The sequence below is a fragment of the Eurosta solidaginis genome, chromosome 4 (genome assembly GCF_040869045.1).
Source record: "Eurosta solidaginis isolate ZX-2024a chromosome 4, ASM4086904v1, whole genome shotgun sequence".
Lineage (NCBI taxonomy): Eukaryota > Metazoa > Arthropoda > Insecta > Diptera > Tephritidae > Eurosta > Eurosta solidaginis.
The window spans coordinates 278110225-278137093 of NC_090322.1; the positions used below are offsets into that span (position 1 = coordinate 278110225).

At 37.2% G+C, this 26869-nt stretch overlaps 2 protein-coding genes across 16 annotated transcripts in view; one reads left to right on the forward strand and one right to left on the reverse strand.

The window, feature by feature from the left end:
• f (forked) overlaps positions 1-26869 on the reverse strand; it is a 231506-nt gene that overhangs the window by 48761 nt on the left and 155876 nt on the right. For all 12 annotated transcript variants that reach the window (XM_067778484.1, XM_067778483.1, XM_067778490.1 and 9 more), the window contains 5 exons: positions 25028-25211; positions 10333-10515; positions 7142-8290; positions 4103-4502; positions 1682-1906 (listed from right to left, as the gene is read on the reverse strand). In XM_067778484.1, coding sequence (XP_067634585.1) covers positions 1682-1906; positions 4103-4502; positions 7142-8290; positions 10333-10515; positions 25028-25211 — 2141 coding nt within the window. The remainder of the gene's footprint in view (positions 1-1681; positions 1907-4102; positions 4503-7141; positions 8291-10332; positions 10516-25027; positions 25212-26869) is intronic.
• LOC137249583 (cell division cycle 5-related protein-like) lies at positions 13595-19395 on the forward strand. 4 transcript variants are annotated; one of them, XR_010952429.1, is made up of 5 exons: positions 13595-13969; positions 14031-14238; positions 14282-14415; positions 18390-18774; positions 18834-19395. XR_010952429.1 is itself a non-coding variant. In XM_067781212.1 (4 exons), the coding sequence occupies exons 1-3, from the start codon at positions 13925-13927 to the stop codon at positions 14371-14373; spliced, it is 345 nt and encodes a 114-aa protein (XP_067637313.1). In that variant the 5' UTR covers positions 13595-13924; the 3' UTR covers positions 14374-14415; positions 17666-17745. The 4 variants fall into 4 exon arrangements, 1 of the variants encoding a protein (XP_067637313.1); XR_010952430.1 differs by having other exon boundaries at positions 13610-13969; positions 14298-14415; XR_010952431.1 differs by lacking the exon at positions 14282-14415.

Genomic DNA, 26869 nt, shown 5'->3' on the forward strand with positions numbered 1-26869 from the left:
ATTAGTCTCGTATCGGTTATTTTGAGAGGCTTACATATTTATTATAATTACCTAATCTGCCATTAGAGCAAGTAGCGCTGTCGCTATAGTCCTTATATGTTAAAATCGCTGATATGATTTTTTGGTGGGCGTTATAAATGCCCCTATATAAGGTGTATATGAGAAAGAAATAAGGAAAGCCACAGGACCAGCCGATCCAGTTTAAGATTTTTGATCCGTTAAGTTTTTAAATTCACTTTTGATATGCTATTTATGTCACAAAATAAAATATTCGTACATACAAAATACATAAATACAGTCTGCTCACGATAACACGAATTAATGAAAACCCATTCTCTGCTAAGAGCAAATCCGTGATGTAAAACGCATTGATCAAATAAAAAAATCGAGCAACTAGGAAGTTTTTCAAACACATGTCAAACAAAATATATAAGGTTTGTTGATTCTTAACTGAAATCAACTTAATAATTTCGTTTATATAGATGAAGTCATTTACTAATTTAAAAATGCAGTCGGAGATGCATTGAATGTTGCTCATACGTCCCGTTGTTTGCATAGTATTAAGGATTCTGAATATTTTTGCAAATGCTGAACTTTGGAATAAAAAGTCATACAAATTTGTATTCCAAATAATAATTTTCTATTAGGATAACACTTAAAAAATTTTAATATCATTGGCTATCAAATTTAAAAAAAAAATCGCGTGATTTCTTTTTTCCAATTTTCGCCTGAGGAGATTTTTTCTAAATATTGGAAATAAAAGCGAATAAATATAAATGCATTTTTAAGCAAGCAAGCGTGAAAAAAACGATACAACTAGCTGAATAGTTTCATCATGGCGGAACCATATATGTGGAGGTAGGATTTCAGCTGATTGGTTAGAGCAAATCGAATTATTTAAAGAATTTAAATCTTAAATAGACTACTTTATTATAGTAATCGTGTAAAATAGAATGAAATGAACGTATTATTTATTTAAAATTGAAGCATGTTTTTATTTGAATTGTTCAAACTGTTCGAAATATTCGAATAACTCGATTTATTCGACTAATTCGAATATTCGGATCGAATCTCGAATCAAATAATTCGATTTTGTTTAACTGCTTTGACATTCCAACTTCTGGTGAAGTACGTTTTTGACATTAAACCAGAACAAACATATATGAAATACTTCTATATTGCTACTACAGGCTAGGTACACTCACAAACACCGAATGTACCTAAATTTAAAGTTTTTCTTGTCACATTTACGCTGCTACAATCACAAAAATGTTATTGCATTTTGGATAAAACAAGAGTGATATCTTATCCGTCAATTGCCTGACAGGATGTTAAATACGGCAGCGCATAGGCCCGACTACCTTCAGCCGGTTGATAGAAAGATACACAGAATGAGACCACGATAGCCAATTAAAAATCAGGCGATCGGTTCTATTTGTAATTTTGACGTATATGCAGAAGGTTTCAAACTTGTCTTATATTTGGTATATAGTTTCTGGTGAGAAAATTGAGGTGGAAATGGGTGTTGGAACGGGTTTGGGAGTGAGATGTAACTGGAAAAAGGTAAATTTAGGCAAACCAATTATTGGGCAGGACAAAGTCTGGCGCGAACGCTAGTTAGAAACACATTTTGATATGAAACTATCATTTACTCTCGTATAATACCATGCGTACCACTTACCTGAAATTGTTGACATGGTTCGATTATGTTTTCCTCTGACTAGCTCCGATGGCCGTAGGCTTGGCTCCTCTATAACTTCCAGACCAGAATCGGAGTCTATATTATCCAGGCTTATATTTGAGTTGTTGAGGCACAAGCTTGAAGACTCTGTTGTTTTTGACTGAGAATTTTTGTGTAACGGCACATTTACCGGAGGTGGTAACGGGGGAGGTGGTGGTCCACTTGCTATAACGAAGTATAAGCAAACACATACATATGTGTGTATGTATGTACATACATTTGTACGTATGTTTGATTAAGTGTTACAGCTACAATTTTATTATTAGAATGCAAGTCGTGCAAAACTAGTAAGTTTCATTTCTTATGTGCACATAAATATGTACATACATACATACGTAAATGTTTATTTTAGGGTGGGCAAAAATTGGAAAAAAATGTATTTTTATTATATTATTGCAACTCCTGTCTCATTTTGATTTCTCGCAAGTGGAATAGAACGTCTACCGTCGTTTCATCGACCGCGAGATCTTAAAGCTTGATGCTTGTTGTTGTTAACGCTATATTTTTGGCCATTAGGTCTGCAGGTGGGATGTGCAAAATGGTGATTGATTGGGAAGTTTAAAGATATATTTTGATAATCGCAATGTTTTTGAGGGGGTACTGGCAAGGTTAGGTTAGATTGAATTGACCGGTCAATAAAGACCTCACATATACTAAATGTGTCCATAGTGTTACCAGAATTCGTTTGACGACTAAACGGAAGAACCCCAATTAAAAGGTTATAGAATAACTCCGTCCTCTTGGCAAATACTAGCAGTTTTCTAGGACCCAGCTTAATTACTGACTCGAGATCTGCAACTCTGCCGCCCCTAATAGCTGGAGCTTTGTCCTGGCGTTCGCAGGACGCAAACACAGAACGTGCTCAACCGTTTCTTTCTGCAGCTCACACTTCCTGCACTTGCTGTTACTTACGTGGCCTAACTTATAAGCATGTGACGCCAGAAGGCAGTGTCCAGCCAGTATGCCCACCGTGAGCTTTAAGTCATCTCTCTTCAGGGATGTGAGCCACTTTGTGGGTCTAATATCGTAGGATTTGCACACTATCTTAGACATTTTGCAGCCCCGCGCTTTTGTTCACGCATTTCCTTCATGATGGATCATATGCAACTCCTGTTTCCTTTTGATTTCTCCTAAGCGGATTGGGACGTCTATCGTCGAATCAGCGAGTGTTGCACCCTCCTTTGCCAACTCATCGGCCTTTTCGTTACCTTCTATCCCTTTATGACCGGGAACCCAGTAAAGATGTATGGTCCGGCCTAAGCGAAGTTTTTCAAATGCTTCTTTGCATTCCAGAACACTTCTTGATGAAGTACTGTGTGAGATTATTGCCTTTATCGCAGCCTGACTATCAATATATATATTGACGCGACTGCAGCTTAAGCACGCTTCCTCCAGAACTTCTGCTGCCTGCAAATCTGACTAAAAATTCGGAATCAAAAGTTAAATTTTTTGAGATATGCGCAAAAGCGGCATACTAGGAAAAGTAGGTGATATGTGGGTATGTATGTATATAAACTTGTATATCTATTTGTATGACCTTGCATTAGGGAGGATCAACACCCCGGGTCCTAAATAGCACCTGGCAGATTTTGCTTTTACATAAACTTTTATGGAGGAAGCACATTGGATCATTCATTGATCATAAGTAAATTTAGGGAGCTTATTAAACGTGATAAAGGAAACTGCAATCAAATGTGTTTGGAAGATAGGTGCACTTAGGAGCGATTTTTCAGTGCGAGTTTACTACAGTTAAACATTACTAGAATTTAATCACGCCATTTTGAATGCTAAGACTCAATTTTTCTGTGCAAATCTAAGCTTTTTATTAAAGAAAGTCTCAATCTGAATCTGCCGCTATGGCTGTTCTCATAAAATCTTGTTGATCTTCGTAATTTAAGGGACGAAAAGAGCCGGATTAAACTCTAGTTAACTTAAAACGGCATTGATAACTCGAGCCTAAGAGAAATGCCTTTGGTAAGGCCAAATTGTTTTTAAAAAAGTCAGTTGGTTCAATGCTGTGAAGCAGCTCTACTTAAAAAACAATAGATTTTTAACAGGGATTTTAATTAGGTTAGAATAATCATATTTACATCTTATTATCGTGGAGATATTGACAAAGAAAATATAACAACATCAAAACCCGGAAAGAGTTCCAAGTGAAATTATTCTGTTTTCATAAGCAGAATTGAAATGTGGAAACTTTGTAAACATACTCAAAACTGATCACATTGCCTTGCTGTAGCAATTTTTTTTATAGATTTTAAAAGGACGCTCAATCTGTTGCGAAAGGTATCGAAAAAAATTAGCAATACACATTTTGGCCCACCCTAATGTAAACATATATGTAAATATGAATTATACCGATTGCAAAGGCTTGTATTGGGGGTGCAGAAGAAACACGCTTCAAATGACGGTCGTTAGAGTTGCTATCGTTATTGCATGGTGAATGTGGGGGAAAGTTGCCAAAGCCAATGCTGTTGCCGCCATCAACATTATTTCGAATAATTGAGTTCTTATTCGATTGCTTTGTACGTTCGGCCACATCCTCGATCGGGCATACACTTTCATAAGTATCGCTTTTAATGCCACCACTGCTGTTGTTGTTATTGCTATTTGTATTGAGCTGGTTTTTAAGATTCACGTTTTTAACGGTATAACTTTCCTTGCACGTCTGCTCAAATTTGAATTTGCTATGTAATCCTATGGCTGATTGGGATTTATTTCGATTAAGTGCATCATTCTTGTGTTTATTATTCATATTCTGAAATTAATACATTAGTTTAAGAGTTAAAGGTTAGGGTCGGTTAAAACAATACTGCAAACTTGTTTGAGTCAAATTGGAAACCTCCTAATTTACTACTCCATTTCTTTAATTTTATCCGGCTTAAAATACAAACATACATAACTGAGCCATAAGTTTAATTTTCAAAATTGCTTTAAAACCATTGTGAATCAAACTAAGTGTGATATCTTATCTGTCAACTGCCTGACAGGATGTTCAATGTGGCTAATTTTTATCGTTTTGACAGGGTGTTCAATATGGCGGCGCATAGGGCCGGCTATCTTCAGCGGGTGATAGAAAGAGATACAGAATGAGACAGCGATAGTCAATTACAAGTGAGGTGCTCCAATCACTTTGGAATTTTGACGTCTATGCAGAAGATATCACACTTAGTTTGATTCACAAGGTTTAAAACAAAACACCAAGAAAAAGAAAAATCAAAAAAGAGAAATTTGTCTAAATATTACACCAAATTTGGTTTGGTCATACATTAGTAAAGAAATGTTTCAGATTAGGGCTCAAATTTTAGCCGTGCATGCGGTTAATAACAATATGTAGCTACAAACAATGAATATCTAATATTATTAAGTGATGATATAACATAGAAATATATATGAAAAAAAATGGAATGGCTAGGGTCTTTGTGACCAATTCAAATCTACGTGACATCAGGACGGGCAAGGCGAGAGCTGTTTCTATTAAATCTTGTAAATCTTTTCAAAGCCTTTTCTCTCGGGTGTGGGACCCGAACCCGCACTCCGACGCTGGTTGAAGTGTTATAAACGCATTTAGCCACGTCATGCCTTAGTTGTTGTAAACTTATCCCAGTTGCCTTCCTTGCATATTTTATTCTTTGCACAGTACATACTTTGTATGTAATCATGTGTTAAAGTTGTGTTTTTGTTGGTGGCGGTTTCAAAGAAACTGATATTTCCTTTATTCTATTTATAGAAATACAAAGAATATTGGGTTTGGTTTTGAAACCAAACGTAAATACAAGTTTCTATTTTTAGATTTTTGAAACTTTTTTGGTTTGGTTTTCAAATACTTTGGAGATTATAGGCGAATTGTTCAATTATGTTTGAAATTTAAACCCAATAAAATTAGAAAACAGAGCAGTAAATTGAGAGGGTTTGAATTTGAAAAATTGCTTAAACCAATGAATGTTTTAAAATTAAGGCTCAAACTTCTAACAATGAACCAACAGAATTTCTGTTGAACGTGCAAAGTTTTATTTTTGCAGATAATCTTGATCTTGATTAAATTTGTTTTTCTGTTGTTTTTTAGAATAACCACTTTAGTTGATAATGTGAATGAATTTCAGTTCTTGAACTTTTTTTTAAGTTAGTACATACATCCTAGCCGAAGCCATCAAGTTAGTTTCATATTTTAAGATTCTTTCAGAATTAATTAATCATTGGGAGTCATAGCAGCCCACAAAAACGTTAATGCTTACAAGCTACCGCCTTTTCACGGTGTACTTCACCGAATTTTAAATCGAAGGTTTAATTAGTCCTAATTTTTATAGAGAAGATATATAGACCTTTTAAATTGTATGCCTAAATAACAGTTGGGAAAGTTTTTGATATTAACCTCAGAAAGGACCCGGTCGCGGATTTTGGTTTTGATGGTTCCTGAATGCCATAGACACACTCATCAAAAAAATGCATATTAATCAAACCCTTGATTTGAACTTATTTCAAGCACACAGTGTCTTACAGATAAAATATGAGCCTTGAAATTTATTACTTCCCTGTAGTAAAATGACGAATAAGTTCCAAAAAAATACCATCTTAGACCAAGACAATTCGCAACTCGATCTGTACCTGTTACAAAAAAAATAGTTTATAGACATTTCAAGGCATCGGTAATCGATAGTCGCCGATCAATTATCAGAACTGGCCGAATCGGAGCCGGTTGAGAATTAGTCAACGCGAAAATACCCAAGAACTGTCTCCACCAAGAACGCAGAAAACCATCTATATAAAAATGAACCTGTGCATATTACTCGCCTACAACTTTGAAACGACAACACGAAATAACTTAGAAATTGGCATAGCCACATATTTTTACCAGATGAGGGTTATAGCTATACACTGAACCTACAGCTCAGAGAAGTGAAACATAACCGTCATACTCCAAAACATCTTACAAATTGAATACTACTTATGTGTATGAAAATTGTTTCAGAGACAGATTTTCGTATAGTTATATAAGTATTTTTTTCCGACAAGGGATTGAAATACTGTTTATAATACCCTTCTCGGCGGCGGACTCGCGGTGAACATCGCTAAACTGTCAATAAGGCACAAAATATGCCAAATAATTAAAGTAACCACATTTTTGCATTCAATTGACCATTATAGGAGGACCCCGATTGGATGCTTATGACCAACTGTGCTATTGCTGTACGTGGCATCCTTAACAAATAAATTTCTTTATGTTGACTTAAGCGGTTATTACATAGGACCATATGTATATGTATACGTTAATACCTGAATTGGAAAAATTTCATTCTATCTGTGCGTCCTTTGTGAAGCGTGGGAAACCAGATTTTACCTACGTAAGCTGACTCTTATGTGTGACCAACTGGTTATGGATATGACAAGATCACTTACATGGTTACTATACTGCAGTATAACATCCGTACTACGGGTAGAAGAAGTGCTAGCTGAGCGCGAGTGTGACCCACTGTCGCGAGATCTTGATCGCCCCGAACCGTACTTGTGTTGATTTTTTCGAGCTTCCTCACGAACCAAATTTATATCCTCATAATCATGATCGTATGAATTTTCATTATTAAAATAATTTGCGTTTAATTGGTTAGGAGTTTGATGTTGGTTATCTTTCTTATTGTTGTTGTTATTGCAAATATTATTTTTATTGTAACTAAGTCCAGACATTGTATTATCATTCGTTTTATTATTGCTGTTGTTGGTATTCATTTTAACATTGATGTTTGAATTGGAATTTTGGTCGCGACTTTTAATTTGATTATTACATTTGGTATGAAGATTGAAACTGTGACTCCGGAGATTATTCGCTTTTGATGAATTTATACTCGATGACTGAATGGAAGCAGAAATTGATTCTTCTGACCCACTACCGGTACCACTTGAGCTCGAATGAATGTCTGCTTGTACTGTCATAGCATTATTTGTTGAATTCGATTTCATATTTTTATTTTGGGAATGAGTTTTATGGCGATTTAGTTTGAGCTTCGAATGTCTAACGCTACTACAGTCCGAATCAAATAACTCTCGTACTCGATTATAAGTTAATTCTTGTGGGTCATGAAGGAAGAATGATTCACCAGATACGCTGTCAGAAGGCGATGAAGGAGTAAAAAAACTATTACGCATTGGATTAAAATATAAGCCATCATTTGACACTAATTGCCCATTGTACAATTTTTCAGATGATGACCGTGACTGTTGTGAATGTGCATAAATGGCATCGACGCGTTTGTGGGCCATGACACCGGATGGTGGATGCAAGTAAAATGGTTCAACATCAGAGCTCATGGTTGACGATGTCTTCGACTTAATAGTATTGCTGCGACTAGTTTGTTTACTGCTATTTGAATTGCAACTGCCATGCGAACAATTGCTGATACAGTTATTACCGCCACTACAGTTGAAATTGCAGTTTGTCTTCTCCTGCAATTGTTTACTGGATGAGGAACAAGTTTTCTGGTGCGGAAAGGCGTTGTTGTCGCGACAACTAAACTCCAATGAACTGCCATGTTGCACCAATACATTCAAACACTGTGCTTATTAGAAATTGAAAAAGGAAAATATAAAAAAGGAGAGCATTTGAAAATAACGGATTTTTATATGTAAGCAAATGTATAAATATTTGTATGAGTGTGTGCGTGTGTGTATTAGATTGGTCGCAGTCCCAAAATGGTTCAAGAATATCACTATGCTGTTACCCAGCAAACACAGTTTCTAACGTTAGAGAAATATTGTAATTTTACATTATAATTCTAATGTAGTTCTCTAATGCATTTCGAATCAAAAACAAGGTTAGAATTCGACTGTGAAACGATTCGAATAACACTAGAAATGCAATGTTATGATTCTTGTTACAGTTATCGATTATTTATAATAATAAATACTAACAAGTGAAAATGAATCAAAAAAAGTTAAAAAGAGAAAGCGAGCAGATTGTTAAAGTGGCATTTGAATGGCTGAAGAAAACGCTTCCTCATCCGTACTTCAAACCAATGCCGAGCTCAATACTGAGGAAATAAGTGGAAGTGAAAATTTCAACACAATAACTAGTACTGAAAACTGTGAAGCATATGATACGATTTTGAATTGTTTTTATTTTATTATGATTTATAAGCTTATAAGTAAAAGTATTTGATATAATGAAACAATGAAAATTTCGCTCATTTTAAATAACTGATTTTAATTGCGCATCACTTCAAAATTGTCATTAGAATCCCATTTGAAATTGACGTTAGAATTCAATTAGAATTCTAACCCTTTTCTCGATATCGAGAACGATGTCCCCTTTTTCCCGAGAATGCTACAGTTTCGCAAATCGTGCTCTAACCTTCTACCTTAGAGAAATACATTAGAATTCGATTCGTCTTCTAATCGTTTTACAACCTAAATGTTTGTTGGGTAGTAAATAATCACAACAACAAAAACAGCAAGCAGCTCAACTTACATAGATGGCGACGAAGAATATCTCACATACACATATGTAGTCATCAGCTAAGAGCAGAAGTTGATACTCTCACATAGTAGAAAAGCATAAACTACAAATATACATGTATATAGCTGGCAACCAAGCATGAGATACAACTGTTCTCGAACATATTTTCGCGAAATGACTAGACCTTAGGAGAAATGGTCGAACGAGAAAACCGAGAGTATAAAAGCAGCGCAAGCTGAGGAATCAGTAATCAGTTTGATTTAAACACGCTATTAGTTGTGAAATGAAGTATAATTGTACTACTCCCAAAGTAGTCTAAATAAAGACCAAATTGCAATACTGAATATTGGAGTTATTTATTCCAACGTTAGCAGAAGGTGTATAAAGCTCAGGAATTACCCAAAATTCGTTACAATATGAAACGCCGGTCTTTCACATAGTCTAAGATCCTGGAAAAGCAGTAACTACCTTCGTTGTCAGTCGGCTAAGATGAGTACTGTGGTAGGAGGTATATTTATTGACAAGTTGCAAATGAGTTGCATATCCAAAATAAATGGAGTTGCTGCTATCTTAAACTCCTTTTTTCATAAATTTGATAAACGTCTTATTTAAAAGAGCTTAAACAAAGTAAATGATCCCAAAAAATTATTCGGAGAGATGCTAAATAAAAGGAAACTGTATATTCCAGTTATTTTAGGTGAAAAAGGCCCAACCACAGAACTGGAGATAAAAATCTGGCAAAATCTCACTTTTTTAACCCCTAATAAGTGCCTTTAAAGGCGCAATTAACGTCCTAAGATCTTCAGTTTGGAAGTCCGAAAAATAACTCTTTCTTAAATATCTGCTATAAATAAATAAAGCTATTGAAAAGCTAGTGGATGGTGGATGTGTATTAAAAAGCGAGCAAGTAAACAGCTGTAAAATGTGTTGAAACGGGCGGTCATGGTAGGGATTAATTCCATTCGAGAACATCCGATCTTTGCGAGTATAAAAACTCTCAGCGACTGTTTTCAACGATCAAATTTTTTCGCCAAAATCAAACCTGTCTTGCTCACATGTTTTTTTGATCCGTCTAATATACATACATACATATTTGAATGTAGTGTAAATTGTATATATATGCTATGAATGCACACCCTACCTCAACTTGTTGATTCTCTGCTGCATCATTAATTGGCGATTTACCATATTTATCCAATGACAGTTTTGCACCATGATTGAGCAGCCACCGAACTACGGAAAGATGACCTCGCGAGGCAGCAAAATGTAACGGTGTAGCACCATCGCCATCACGCAAATTCGGATCAACACCTTGATCTTGTACCTACAAAATAGTTTATATTTTTAAATGCAGTTACATACAAACACTTATAAAAATTATTATTAATACATATTTTGGCCTAATACAATAAAAATAAACAAACAAATTTCCAAAAGGAACCTTGAAGTTTACCGTAAGGAAATACATAGTAATTTTGGCTACATTTATTCGAGGAGATTAAGGCTGAGCTTCTCTTCCAAATTGAGTTTTCCTCCTTTTTTAATTTTTTTCTAAAAATTTGGGGAGAATTGACCTACATGGTTTTGCACTAACTCCGAACTGTATGAAATTGATTAAAGGATCCTTGAAAAATTATCAGGACAACTTTTACTGTAAAACGGACATGAAAAATTTATTTTACAACTTTAAGGGCCGTTCTCTCAAGTAAAGATTAAAATTTATCTGTCCGACAAAAACTTTTTTATGAACAAAATTTGTGCTTTAGTTCACATGAGAAAACGGCCCTAAATGCAGTAAAAGTAGCTATATATATGATAATTTCAAATTAACACCATAGGTTAAAAAGGCGGAAATTCCATTATTTCAAATGCGTCAAAATATATTCCCCAATTTTAGGAAAAAAGATGGACCCAAGACAAGCAAAAAGTAACAATAGCAACACTGTGTGATAGTGATGAAAATATACTCTTCTCAACGTCGTATAGGTCCAATCGAATATACAAGAACTGCAAAGAGTCAGACCACGTCAAGTATCTTTCGTTGTGGAGAAAGCTTGAACTATTACTAACCTGACGAAATTGTGCGCCCTCAAAATTTTCCAAAATAGTGTAATACAAATGAACGTGTAATGCACTAAAAATTTAATGCACTATCCCCAACTATGTTTTCGATGCATTTTGCAAAATTTATCTCACGTTTCTAGAGATAATTAACCATTTATGTGCCGGTTTAAGGCCCGGTTTTTCGATAGTTGGTGAAGCTAAGCTCACACTAAGTTTGCTTAATTTCTAGTCAAATTTAAACTCCAGTTAAAATACTGAGCAGTTTTCCAGTCACAGTTTAAGGCCGCCTTTGGGGTAGGCTTCTTTGTACGGCAACATTGGTTTTTTAATGTCTAGATAATTTATGGATACAACAACAGCTGGATTTTGCTTACCCAACAAACATTTAAAAGATATTTCTCCAGCAAAATATCATTAGCTAGTTATTCTTAAACCAGATAGTTCTCAAGTTGATATCCAACTTCATTCTCCAATCACTATCTAAACTTTGTGAAATTTTGTAAAATTTATAGTTTTCGAGTTGATCCCCAACGTCATTAGCATTTTCAAATTTTTAGCCAACCTTTGGAGATTTTGAGATATGTTCAGTTCTCAAATGGACATTGGATATCGAGTTGAGGTGAAGTTGAAAAAAAATCTCCAAGGTGGTACCACCAAAGCCAACAGCTGTTTATGGTGAGAATAAAATGAAGCGTAATTAATCAACAATAAATCATATTATTTTTTTTTTTATTTTCGTGAAAATACTGTACTATTGGAATCTTACACTTGAGCCACTGTTTCGTAACAACTCTTGAAATTTTAGAGGTATGCTAGTTATCAACATGAGCTGTAATGGTACTCAAGCCCAAATGCTTTTTGGGTATATTCAACGCCGTTTCGAACGAACGCAAATCACCGATAGGTTAACTAGAGTTTAACATTGCCAGATCGGCCGCATAAGCTTAGCTTAAACTTCAGTTAAAGTAAACTGAAAAACTGCTGAATAAGTTTAAGCGTAGTTTAACTGACAAACTGAGTTGAACTTGTACTGAAAAACCGGGCCTAAGAGGAAAAGTGTCTTCTTTCCTCTTTAGCAGAATAAAGTTATATTCGAATATATGCTCGAACCTACAAAAAGGGGGTTTTAGACCCCTTACTCCCACTTTTGATGGGTCATTTGGAAATTCTTAGAATGCTCTTTTGTATAGACCTACAGCTTGATGTATGCAAGTCTGGAAAATTTGTTTTTTATTTTAGCAAACAATATATATAATATATGAATAGCATATTTAAAAAAAAAATCACACAACGCGGTACTAAAGTTCCCATCCTAGCTTGCAACCATCGCCATGCGCAGTGTTGTAACTAGGGGTGGGACCACCCTTCAAAAAACTCGAGTACTCGATAAATATTGTAAGGAATACCCCTTTAGGAGTATAGGAGTGTTCCAAAACTAATCTGTATTCATGCAAAAAATGTGCTCCAATTAACATTGCGATGTCCTAGGAGAGGAGTAGGTCATCCCACTCTCGATTTGTTTGTGAGTATTCCATAGAGTACATATGTGAGAGTACTTTCCAAAGTACTTTCACTGTAGCACTCCATGGAGCACCACAGAGCATCATATGCCAACGAACTAAAGAGGAATTGTGTCGGAAAGAATTATCGGAGTGAATTTAATTTAAAATGAAAGTAAATGAAGAAGGGCAATACAACTTTTATATTTTATACCACGAATATTCTTATGTTATTCAGCATTTGCGTGAATAAAGAAACTAATATTTCTCTGTACTATAGTATGTATACACCCCTGCAAAAATCGTGTGACCAAAAATGCACACAGACACACGAATTTTTGACAGGGGTGACGATTTGGAATGAAAAATTCTCCAAATGAAATAGCATGTTGACAAATTTAGCTTTCCCACAATGTATCGTGCTCTCTCGCACCTATTATTTTTATAGGGATAGCAAAATACGTAATTTTTGCGTGCAAAAAAATCCGCCATTTCTAATTCAGCAGAGACAGCAAAACATTTGGTGGTCGAAAATTTTGAGAGTTTTAAATGAAATATCTCCGGAAAGATTTAGAATTAAGAGGGAGTTCTCCAGATCACATATATATATATTTTAAAGTGCGCAAACTTATAATTTAAAAGTTATTAGGTGTTAAAGTTTGCAAATTTCTATACAAATTTAATATGTGTATACGTATATATATATGGCAGCACAGCTTTGTAATGTCATCAATAAAATATATATATATATATATATATATATATATGCATGCATTTATAATAAGTGAAAACAATGCAAAAATGAAATGTGAAATATACTAAAATGCAATTTAAGTTTATCGTTGCCAATTTATATAGATATGTATGTGGATTAAGGTTTTGAAAGATGTGTAAATTGTAATTTAAAGTGCTATAGAAATTTGCTAAATTTGCAAACTTTAACAACAAATAACTTTTAAATTATAAGTTTGCGCACTTTAAAATATATATATTTGTGATCGGGAGGACTCCTTCTTTCATTTGATACAAAGTTTTACCCCGAACTCGGGGGGTGCTATTCTAAAATTTTCCCAAAGTCTTTAATATACAATGATTTTTGCTGTTTATTTCGACAAAAATTTTTGATTTAATTTTTGTGCTCATCGAAGGAATTCACAATTATATAGCACCATGCCGCGAATTATGATAAAAGGTGGTGTGTGGAGAAACACTGAGGTAAGCATTTGACGCGACTGGTTACTCTTGGCCGTTTATTAACTAAATTGATAACTTTCAGGATGAAATCCTCAAAGCAGCTGTAATGAAATATGGCAAAAACCAGTGGTCACGTATTGCATCACTGCTGCACCGCAAATCTGCCAAGCAATGTAAGGCACGCTGGTACGAATGGCTTGAGCCTAGCATAAAGAAGACAGAATGGTCACGGGAGGAGGATGAAAAGTTTTTGCATTTTGTTGGTGGTGAACGTTTCAACATTTTCCAAGGTTTGGCATTAATTTCATTTTTATAGTTTATAATTATTTAAAGGTTGCGTTAATGCTAGAACAAGTACATTGATTTTACGTGGCAGTGTTGAACAATTTTTGGAAGAAACTGAGCTTCGTTACATGATGCTATAATGCTTGTGCGGCGTACAATTAAACATGATTCTGTTGTTGCTGGTAAGTCAAAATACAAATTAAAAAAAATCTTAGGGCCTCATTCTCTATTACGAAACGAACTTTCGATGCGGATCAGAGACGAATCGCTAGTGTATTTGCACTATGTTAAACAATGGCAACGAGGGAGGGATGGCCTGAAGGTTTAATATGGCCATATAAATCGTTCCCGAGATGGTCGGGCTGGCACTTTAATGGTGCTGTGTTACCGGAGCGTACCGGATCTGTATCCGGCTAAAGGACCATCACATCGATAACACTCCCCAAAGCCTTCGGGGAGCAACCTTATCGCTACAAAAACATCAACAACATTGTGTCCAAATCCCAAAAAATAATTATTGCTTTTGGTTGTTAGTTTTGAGGCATCGTCATCGAGTTCCTTCTGATCGTATATGCCGGTTCTTTTGCATTCTTTTACATGCATAAAGTGCCGTTGAAGCCTTCCTCACCCTCTCCTCCACGTTGAGCTTCCATGGCAGCTTACTGTCTAGGATCATTCCTAGATATTTTGTGCAAGGTTTCTCCCGTAGGGTCGCCCCTCCTAACTTAGGCCTGGTCTAATTAGGGACCTTGTACCTCTTTGTAAACAAGACCATATGCAACGTAATCTGCGTAAACCGTAAGTTTTTCTGGTCCCTCGTAGAATCCCCTAAGCAGTTGGTTAATGACCAGCGTCCACAGCAGAGGTGATAGCACCCCTCCCTGCGGAGTGCCCCTGTCCACTAATTTCGTGGCCGCGTACAATCCCCATTGCGATGTAATCTTACTGCAGTTTAACATGCAGTTGATCCATCTGGGTAAGGCTGGATGTACTTTAACGTAATTAAGACCATCAATAATCGCCCATTTAGAAAGCCCCAGCAATGCTTAAGAATACTTCTAGAGCTTATTTCTTATATTCCAGGGCTTTTTCTATGCTTATTACCACCCTATGCAATGCGGTGTATACTGACTTGCCTTTGGTGTACGCCTGTTGTGTTGTGGAGAGCAGCTTTTCATCCACGTTGGACTTTATGTACACATCTATCAGCCTCTGAAAGGTTTTGAGCAGAAATAACATCATTTCTGCTATTGGGTCTATAATCTTTGGGATACACGTGACCGATCTTCCCCGCCTTTGGTAGGAAAGCTACACGAGCAGTTCTCCAAGAGTGCGGTACATGATTCAGTTTATGCACCCATCGAATATTATTTTAAGCCATCCCACGACCGCCCTACTTGAAACTTGTAGCATGGCCGGACATGTACCATCTGAGCCCGGCGATTTCCCACCACTACGAGATCCTAAGTAGTGTAATTAGGCAGCATATATGAATGCAGTTTACCATTACTACAACTCGCACCCGTCCCGTCCTTCCGTTTGCGCATAGTAAACGCCAAATCCGCGCGCGCTAAGTCCAGTAACCTTTCCTCCCGATGGAAGCCACGGCTCCTGGATCAGCGCGTTAGGAGGAGGAGTACGCTCGACGCTACTTTACTGTGTTGGAGGTTTATCTGTAGGACTCGCAGCACCAATGGGCTGTTTGTCCCCCTCCAGCACCTTCATCGTGACGTCGTCGTCCTCCCCTAGCCCTTTTGGTTTAGTGTATTCGAAGCCCCCTTCAGCCTCTTGTACCTGTTGTGCCGGGTGTTCCTCTGTGCGACTCACAGCACCATCTGGCTGTTGGTCCCATTCTAACACATTCGGGGTGACGTGGGCTACCTCCACCTGTCTTTTTTCCCTTAGGCTTTTGAAGTCCTTTTCGACTTCGCCCACGTCCAGCGTGTTAGGACTTTAATACCCGCGGTTTCTTTTCCTGAGTCGCATATAAATTTTGCCTGTACCTAAGGACATTTTTCCAAGCTGCGCGTACAATATATCCTCCGCCTGCTTGTTTATTTGGAAGATGTATAACTGACCTTTCTCCGTAGGCCGAGATACAGTAAGCACCTTCCAATCCTGTGTCGGTATGTTCGAATTCTGATTCTGCAAAAGTCGCAGTGTATCCTCCGACTTCATCACGCATGGTATCCATACCTTAACTTTTGGTACCTTGGGGATTTAGCTTTATCCACCATCGCAAAACGCGCGTTCGTGCCCTGCCTTTGGAGGTTTGGAACCGCTTCCTCCAGCCACCGCAAGCTCGCGATGTTGTCGCACGCTATCATTTTCATACCATTATACCATCCCCCGAATCAAAGGTTGGAAGGAGCTTACTTGGTTATTCCCGCATCATCTTAAGCATTAAGCTAATAAGCTCCTTTTCTACAGATCTCCACCTTTCACTAGTCATCTGTTCGAAAGGACTGCTACGATCAACCAGCGCCACAGTCAGTGGCTGCTTTGCCACATCACTCATCTTCTCGGGAAAAGCCGGCGTCTTAGTGTTATTTCCCTTTGGCACCTCCGAGAAAGCCAGAGTCTTAGCTCCCTTTAGCACCTCCGAGAAAGTCGGAGTCTTAGCGTTATCTCCCTTTGGCTTATCTCCTACTTCCATAGTTGGAACTTCCCTCTGACTCGCAGCCTTCGAGGTAGTTGCTACCTCGCTATTGGGGCCCATCTGTCTTACAGCTTTGGGCCTACTTGTCTTGTCTATGGGACTGCCCTGCGTCGCGGCTCTGGGACTGGGCCCTTTCTGCCTCTTGAAAGCAGGCTTGTCGCCTTCCGCCGAACGTTGCCTTTTCATTCTGCCATTCGACGCTTCTTCCTCCTCATACCGGTTGCAGAGCCGAGGGTTTCTCGCAGCAAACCTTTTGAACTGGCTTCGACCTACTTCTACCGCCTCATGAGCCCATGCCAAGCGCTCGATCTCCTCTTCTGTTGGGTCCACCACTGCTCCCAAGTATTGTACAATTCTTAGTACTGCACGGTACTTCGAGAGACCTCTTTGCTCCGTACCCTTTTCCACTCTTCTACTCCTTTTTCATTTGTGTGCTTCTCCAACACGGAGTTCATTGAATCAGCACTACTCTCGCTCCCCGAGTCCGACGCGTCGCTTAATGTGTATTTGTCGTCCTTGGCTTGCGGCTCAGTCCTCTTCTTATCATCGTCCTTATGAAAATTAGGTAATGAGTCGTTCATCTTGGTCGTACGACCACCAGCCCGACAAGGCGGGCTCAGCGGTCCAGTATTACATACGGGGAAAGAACCGTCAGCCACAGCAGCGCCCCTTACTGTGGTAAGGCCATCAATACTTCACGAGGTGGTCCGGTATCGGGAAGGCTCCGTTCGAATATAGCCGAATTTATCCCCTGGCTACAAATCGTCCAATAGGCACGGTCCTCATAACACCCTGGATTAGGGGGTTGGCAGTTCTTGGTCACCGACATCCCGCCGCCCTCCTATGAGGCGAAACGCCGTAGATGTCAGTCCTAAACAGCTCCTCCTCATAGTCGGGCGCTATGGAGATCGGCTAAGCCCTCACACCAACGACGATTTTCGTTACAATTGCTAGTGCATGCTCTCCAAGATGTAGATCCTGATCGAAAGTCACACCCAAAATTTTAGGGTGTAAGACAGTCGGTAGGGTAATGCCATATGGTCGACATTTGGCGCGGTCATGTTTTAAATAAGGTCACCGATGATTTGGTTGGTGACAATATCAGGTTTCGCGAGGCGACAAAACTGGAGAGATTGGGGAGATAGCTGTTTATTTTATTACAAAGCTCATCGATGTAGGAAACAATAGCATAGGCGTAGAAGCAGTAGTGACTCCTGGTGGTAAAGGTAGCTATTGATATGTAGAAGTTAAGCAGAAGTTTGAATATAAGTTTTTTTAAGTTATAGCAAAAAAAGCGTTGAGGATTTTTAATATCGTACCAGGTACCATCGTACATGTTTCTAAGAATGAAGAATAAAACCTATTCAAACTCAATTTTCACCAGGACAAAGCCGCTGAGACTTCGCTATACTTTAACATACAATACGTTACCCCATTTTAGCACAACTATCATTTTTTGATTTTATTAAGTTTTATAAAATGTTTCTTCCTCTACAGTTCTATTTCGGTATTGGATGGTAAATATGGCTTTCGCATTTTCTCCATTAATAACTGTGAAAAGGTGGAAGAAATCTATGCGTGTAAATCTCACATATTATCTTGGTCGGGCGTTTCTTCAATAGCTCTCTAGTGGTGATGGTGACAGCAGAGAAACCCAACTGTTTACAAATGTTACACTTCAAAAAGAAGCAAAATATCTGCCATTGCGTCTACGGCTCAAATAACCACAGTATATGAATGAATCGATTGCACCTAATTGTCTGCCTAACGGATAGTATACATATTCATCAAATCGAAAATATTGCACCAAACGATCTGGGTCTCAATACTGAAACAGTACACATATTCAAAATCGATGAGGAGGCTGTGATGATGGTATAGGGTGAGTTGTTGAATAACATACGAAAACCACTTTAACCCATCTATATATTTGCATTACAGCTAAAGCTTTACAAACAGCAAAAATTGCTGGCGCCAAGCAATTGAAAAAGGCAGTGAAGCATTCATCACACTGTACGGATGGTGTAAAGTTAGAAACTGCTGTTGTAACAGCTGCCACCGACACAACGGTCATCACTACTTCGCCGAGTAGCGGCTCGTCCGACTATCTATCGAAGACAGTATAATCATATCTTTTGCCAACACAGGTTAGCGATGTGCTTGCACAGGAAAAGATTTCAATTGGAAAACAAAAACCAATTAAGAGAGTTTATTATTAAAGTATTTACTTTTCTTTATATCAACAGTATTAATTTAAGTTGCAATATCACGTACATATATAATAAGGGATGTGATACGATTGCTGTCGGAATTAGATGTGAAACCAATCAATACTCCTGCTAAGGGTTGGAGAATTATTGCTTGAATGATTAGATTTAGAACAATAATAAGTCTGACTCAATTACTAGTCGTACATTTTTAAGTTCATCAATTACGACAGCAATCGGATTCCACGACACCTTTGAATATTCTTGATCTGAAAAAAGAGTAAACCTAATCTGAATTTCTACTAAGCTTTAAGTTGTAGATTATTCAAATAATTGGGGGTTTTTCTAAAGCTTAAAATTATTTTCTGCTCGCTTAGAAAAGATTTCAATTGGAAAACAAAAACCAATTAAGCGAGTTTATTTATTATTAAAGTACCTACTTCTTTTTTATATGAACTGTATTAATATAAGTTCCAATTTCATGTACATATGTATATAATAATATTGAAAATAATAAATATTGAAAATTCAATTATTTTGGTTCATATTTTATTCATATGGCTGCTCCAGGTAAAGTAATTCTGCAGGTAAAATTCATGTTATATGGCGGTTATATAAATGGTAAAACCGCCGTAAAATTGATTGTCAAATGACTCGAAAATGTAGAGTGAAATGACGGAGAATATGACCGCCATTTGACGAGCATTGTGACGTGTGTGAGCAGCACAGTACTATGCTCACATCCTATAAGTGGGAGCGGAATGCACGATCACATTAATAGGAACGAAACGGAAAATTTGGTCATAAAACCTAATCACGCCCATACAAATGTGACTATGAATATAACCGCTGGGAAAAGTCACAATGACCGTAAAATGACTAGTGAAAGGACGTGGAGCGTTTTTGCAGGGACAAAACCAGTGCGCGGTTTCATTTTATCAGAGTTGCCATAGTAAAATTTTATTATCAGTTATTTGTATGCAATATTTTACTTTTGGCAACGCTGTTCGATCTTCATCGTGTCGTGATCACCGCCGTTAAAAAACCAGCAATACCAAGTTTCTCCGAAAACCGCCTTACAAATATGCATAACTTTAATACATAACTACATACGAATTATGTGATGTGTGAAAGATAATAGCCGTGTTTTTTAACACGCGCGTATACGTTTCGTTTGCGCGTGTAAAAAAACGCCTATCTTCGCTTAGATAATGCTTAGGAGACCCATCTAGCGGCTGTGGTTAAACAACTAGCTACAGCAACAGGGTGTACCGAAAAGCGGAGACGCAACGCTCTGATGGCCATAGGGTATAACATATAGCTGAATCAGTTGCGATGAATTGTGGACACACATAGAATACATAGAATTAGTGTAGAGGGTGAAACAAAGACACATATTTCAGTTACATCTGAGTATAATGCGTATTGAAATTTAGTAGGACAAAATTTATGCGCAGCAATTTCAGAGGTGTATTTATAGTTTGTCTCTTAGCAGTCAATATAAAGTTTAAGCGTAAACGGATATACGCGTGTTAAAAAACACGGCTAATATATGCGAAGGAAGGCAATTGGGAAAAACTTTACAACATTTAAAGCGATACGGGCAATCCCCGGCAAACTCATATAAATATAATATAATTTCTTTTATTCGCCAGGTATTCGTAATTCGAATAATATTTATTCGAACTTTTTATTCGTTTATTCGAATTCCTTTCTATATTATTCGAATAGTAAAGTAGACAAATCTGTTTATCTTACGCTCATGGCTTGTACATATGAGCATGCACATGTATGTATACATACATATATTTATGTGTGTATAGATGCATATGTGCATATGCCCCGATTCTAGTGTGGTAACAACATTCTTCAGCACGGTAACGAAATCATATGGCAACTTTTCCACCCTTTTGGTATTCTACCCGCGAAAGTAACCGGATAATTTTTTACCCACAAAAGTAGGTGGTTACATCCAAATAACCACACAATAGCTGTTGTTTAGAAAATGGCAAAACTGAAAAATAAAGAATTGTAAGCGTAAATATGTAAATATAATAGTAAAAAAGTGTTGCCTCTTGCTGTACATATTTGTTTACATTATGTACTTTATGTAAGTATGAGGCTCACGGCAGAGTGCTCGCTATAAGCTATCCTAGGCGGGAAGCAATTTTTATTTTCATATATTTTACATAGTGTTTTATAAAGACTTGGTTTCCTCCAAAAGCGGTTCCGCTATGTTACGACCGCTAAAGAGCAGCCGGTATACTCAAGCGGCAACGCAACTGTTACGGCAGACGAGTTGCAAAAGTTAATTTTACATTTTTTCATGTTCTTTTTAAGTTTCTTTATAATTTTTCTTTTAATAAACTCACAAGAATGAAATTTCAATTCAAAAATGTTGTTTATTTTATAAATAATTTAAAATATTTGACAAAATATTCACCGCTTTGACAATAGCGGTGGGAAAAAACGATGACGAACGAGTTTCTACCGTCATGATGGCAGGGTTGTTTTATGCCCTGCCGCTATATTGCATCACGGTGAACTTCACCGTCTTCTTAGTTTCCACATAATTACTTTTACATTGCAATATTTTTGACAATGTACTCTACCGCTATGTAACGGCCACTATATAGGGGCACCGCTTTCGAGGAAACCAAGCCTTAACCGATCGAAATATCTAGCCGTTATTAATATTATTATAAAACAAGAGGTTTTTTTGATTAGTCAGTTATTTCATCAACAATTAACGACAATGTGTTTGCCAACACTTTTCTTTTTAATGCCCGGCATAAAATAAATTATATTATTGTTCTGGTACATTTTATTGACTGAGCAATTTTTTATGGTGAGAGTTCCATTGAAGTAAATTCAAAATTATATGGGGCTAACGAAAGTGTGGCAAATTTTTGAGCAATATTGTGAATTTTTACCTGAGTGAAAAAGAAGGAAAAGTACCAATCGTGGCTACTGCCTAGAAACGACCAAAATTGAAGAAAAGGGACCAGCGGACTAAATGGGTTTGGAAGGGACCATTTTTTGTCCAAATGGGCCAAAGTGGCAACCGTGAAAGCGAAAAAAACTACCTTTCAAATTTCTCCACAGACGCTGGTGAGTTTTTCGCTGAGGACAGCGTTACCACTTGGGCCAGAATCGCGGATAAAAGAACTGGTAACGATATTCGGTTACATAATGTTCTGGGTATTATTTTACCGGTAACGCTCGGAATCGGGGCGTTAGTTAAATATACGTAACCAAAGTTGTGCTTGAGTCTTAAGCTAGAAATATCGGGGTCGTTATCCAATGACTGATCATAGAGATCATAGAACTTTGTTTATTAGTAAACAAGTGTGTAAATGTTCATACAAAAATGTACATGTATTTTAATAAAAATAATATGGTAGGGATTTTTGTTTCCCATATATATATGTAAGTAGGTGGGACTTTTATTTCATATCACCCTTTGCGCAGTTTCTTGAATTTACATATCTACCTATGTATATATAGAGATAGCCACATGCACTTGTATATGAATCTAATTTCAAAGGAATCTGCAAGAATACAACATGTACATATGTTAGAAAATGCATATATGCACATTTGCGTATTTATATTACAGCGCTTAACGTGTTCAAGGACAATCAAAATTTTAAGGAGCGGAAAAAACAGACAGGAATTCGTTTTTGAAAATAAGTCACTAGTTCCACTAGAATTTTATTACGTTTAAAATCGATTGCTTGAAACTTTATTTTATGACATTTTTTTTTCAAAGTTTTCAATTAAGTTAACATTAACCTTAAATAACGTTTGAATCATCAGACTTCGCAAGAAATGTTGACAACATGTATATATATTTTTTTAATGGTGACCAATTAGATGTTTATACAAACCAAAAGATATCAAAACAAAATTTTTCCATACAACTTACATACATATGTATGTATGTATGTATATGGGAAACAAAAATTCCTACCATATTAATCCTATTAAAATACATCTACATTTACACACTTGTTTACTAATAAAAAAAGTTCTATAATCAGTACAGTGGATAACAACCCCGATATTTCTAGCTTAAGACTCAAGCATAACTTTGGTTACGTATATATAACTAAATAAATGAATATTAACAAAGCAACCCCAAACAAACAAAACTATACGGCCGTTCCATTGGTTTATCGAGCTCTGGCTCTGGCTCAAATCTCATTGGAACGATCTGGATCAACTTTATGAGAGCTGGCAGCAATTTTAAGATACTGATAGAATTATTAACATTTAAATAGTTTCGCACGTAAGCAAACTATTTATTTTCCTTCATCAAGTTGTTTACTCTTTCAGTGTTTTTGCTTTTAAATATGGCGAACTCTTTTACGTATACACAAATGTACACATATTTAGGTCAGTGCTACAATGGCTCATCTCACCAGCCGATTTAATTTTTTTCATTTCACTGAAGTAGGGTTTGTCAGAAGGAGATGGCAAACTTAAAATGAAACCAATGAATTTACAAAATTTTCTTACTACATACAAATACTGCTAAGTTTTATGTTTTCATTCCATTCCATTCGTCTAACACCAACACGCTGATTTTGGCAATGTGAACAAAGGTATGTTGTTGCTGTAGAGATGAGCCAACCATATAGTTGAGCCACGAGTGCTACCAACTCAAAAATGGTTAGCTGTCAAAAAATCGACTACAGGAAACGAAACGAACAGAACTGCTATACGGATCAGAAATTGAACCAGATAAATATGAGGATCACAACGTTGTTGTTGCATTTGCATGTTAAATTTCTATCCGTATCTGGTTTACGCACCAGTGGAACGTAGTATATATGAACATATGCATCTATACACACATAAATATATGTATGTGTACATACATGTGCATGCTCATATGTACAAGGCATGAGCGTAAGATAAACAAATTTTTTTTATTTTACTATTCGAATAGTACTATTCGAAAAAGGAATTCGAATAAACGAATAAAAAATTCGAATAAATATTATTCGAATTATTTGCAACGAATAAATTTATTCGTTTATTCGAATATAATTCGGAAATAATCCCACCACTAGTTGTAACATACATATGGCCTATATCTGTAATAATTAATCCACAATAATAAAAATAAAAAAATAAATGTAAGGCGCGACAACCTCCGAAGAGATCTAAGGTCGAGCTTCTCTTCCAATTTGCGTCGTGCTCCTCTTGATTTTCCCTACAAATTGGTCGGACGGGACCTACATGTTTTATGACGACTCCGAACGGCATCTGTAAGGCAGATGTGTTTTCACTGAGTTTTCATGGCACAAATACACTCGGACACTGCCGAGGGGCGACTCCGCTTAGAAAAGTTGTTTCTTTTAATTGAAAAACCTTATTTCTAAAATTTTGATGTTGCTTTGCCCGGGGTTCGAACCCAGGGCATACGGTGTGGTAGGCGGAGCACGCTACCATCACACCACGGTGGCCGCCATCCACAATAATACGAATATGAATATTTGTTGTCATATTTTACTGATATTTTTATAACTCGTTCGTTGTAGGGGGAGTGATATGAAGGCTGAGAGAGAGAGGAAGGGGATTTTCCACAAAGCAGCGGAGCAAAATAGAGGAAGATAACAAGAGTACGAAGAAGAAGACGATAGAGGTTGAGGAGGAGAAAGGAAATGAGTAAAGGGAATGGAGAAAAAGAAAGAGTAAAGAGAGCGCCAGGGTGTTTCACTACTATCTTAAGACGCTGTCAAAGCGAAGCAACGTGAACAAATCGTTAATGTAAATACGCCAAGGAGGTGAAAATATATTAGCGTCAAAGAGTTTTCAACTATTTGTTTAGTTTTTCAATTTATTTTCAATTTTGGTTGTTCATAAAATTTGAACTTACATAAGTATAAGAAAATATTTGAGTGTATTGCAAATACTTACCATCCATTTGAGGCAGTCCAAGCAGCCCATTTGTGAAGCTGCATGTATCGGCGCCATTCCGTCGCGTGCACGTACGTAGAGAGAACCGCCTGCTTCAAGCACTAAAAACTTTAGCACTTCCAAGTGACCTTCTTGCGCTGCCAAATAGACTGGTGTGACATCGTTGTCCATTTGAGTATTTGCACTACAACATACAAACAAACAAACAAACAAAAATTATTATACTAATTACATCAAAATATCGAAATACTACCGAGTACTATGAGATAATTACTTAAGTAATATTGTCCAAAAAACATTTTGGCTTTAGTCATTACATCTCAAGTTGAGAACTAACATTCCAGCAGAAATATAAGCCAACGGCAAGGTAAAAATAAGTTGGTCCTCAATAAACTAATGTGAACTATTATCTGTTTCTTTTCTCTGAAAAAAAGCCAACAACTTTTGCATGGCAATGAGCGAAAAATGTCAAATGTGATTATTTTTACACTGTTTGTCAACTAACTAACTAAAAGACAACATCATAATCATTAATTTGAGCACCTGTCTCCCCCAACTCAGTGGAGGTCTCCTCCTCCTCCTCTGCTTCAATATACCAACATGACCCAGCCAGCGAAGCCTTGCAGCTTTATTCGCTGCACTATCTCTATATCTGCGTTAAGCTCATCATATATCTTTCGAAACTCGCGGTTCGCATCAAGGAGAACTTTTCTGTCAAGCACTCCCATCTCATCTTCTCACGACACCGGCCATGATTCCGAGTTATACATCAAGCGAGTAGAGCGTGATTTCTGTTCGACGTGATAGGGATTTACTTTTCAATACGCCAGTACGCTCTTATAGCAGATTCTGCCATCACGGCATAGTTGTGCTACAAGAATTAGGAGAGGTCCTTCCTAATCCCTACGGAGCTGGTGGGGCTGCTCAGCGTCATTTGGCCGTATTTACTTTGCAGTGAACTTTAATTCAAACAAAGCAGCATACAAATAACTTCTTTTCGCCCAGTCAAAGGTTACTTAGAACTTGACAAAAAGACGGTGAGTGTCCAAAATCTGAAGCGTCTGAAAGATTTGGTCGATAGTAGATTTACCATGTCTGACGCCGCACTTATAAGTTCCTATCAGTTCGTTGACTTTAGGCTTCAGTCTTTCTCGTCTTACCTTACCAGTAGTTTTTGGGGGTCGCTGGAAATCTATAGCGTCAGCAGCGGCAGTACGTAATGGGAGAGAAATATGCTTGCACTGCTCGTCAGATTATTTGCTGGCTGCTTCGTGAGCAGCTTTTCGGCGGCAAACTCTCCTTCGAGCCGCGATGGAGTCAAAAAGCCTCAACCCGTTGGAAGATGTAACATCGTGGAGGCACAGTTTTCCGAATGTAGGGCCCTTCCTTGCCAACCCTGGCGCTAAAGTGGCTCAGCAGGGCAGTCATCGTATGACTTTTCTAGTTTCTCATAGGAGTCCTTATCGTTTTCGTCCACATGAACAACAACAGCCAAGCATATGACAATTGTAAAATATCAAAAAATAATATGCAATGCGTCGTTAAAAGTATAATTTTTATACTCAGTTGAGCAGAGCTCACAGAGTATATTAACTTTGATTGCATAACGGTTGGTTGTACAGGTATAAAGGAATCGAGATAGATATAGACTTCCATATATCAAAATCATCAGTATCGAAAAAAAATTCGATTGAGCCATGTCCGTCCGTCCGTCCGTCTGTCCGTTAACACGATAACTTGAGTAAATTTTGAGGTATCTTGATGAAATTCGGTATGTAGGTTCCTGGGCACTCATCTCAGATCGCTATTTAAAATGAGCGATATCGGACAATAACCACGCCC

Coding starts and splice junctions, on each gene's coding strand:
- LOC137249583 (XM_067781212.1), top strand. CDS start 13,925: ATGCCGCGAATTATGATAAAAGGTGGTGTGTGGAGAAACACTGAG. Junction 13,970..14,030: donor GTGTGTGGAGAAACACTGAG/GTAAGCATTTGA, acceptor GATAACTTTCAG/GATGAAATCCTCAAAGCAGC. Junction 14,239..14,281: donor ACGTTTCAACATTTTCCAAG/GTTTGGCATTAA, acceptor AATTATTTAAAG/GTTGCGTTAATGCTAGAACA.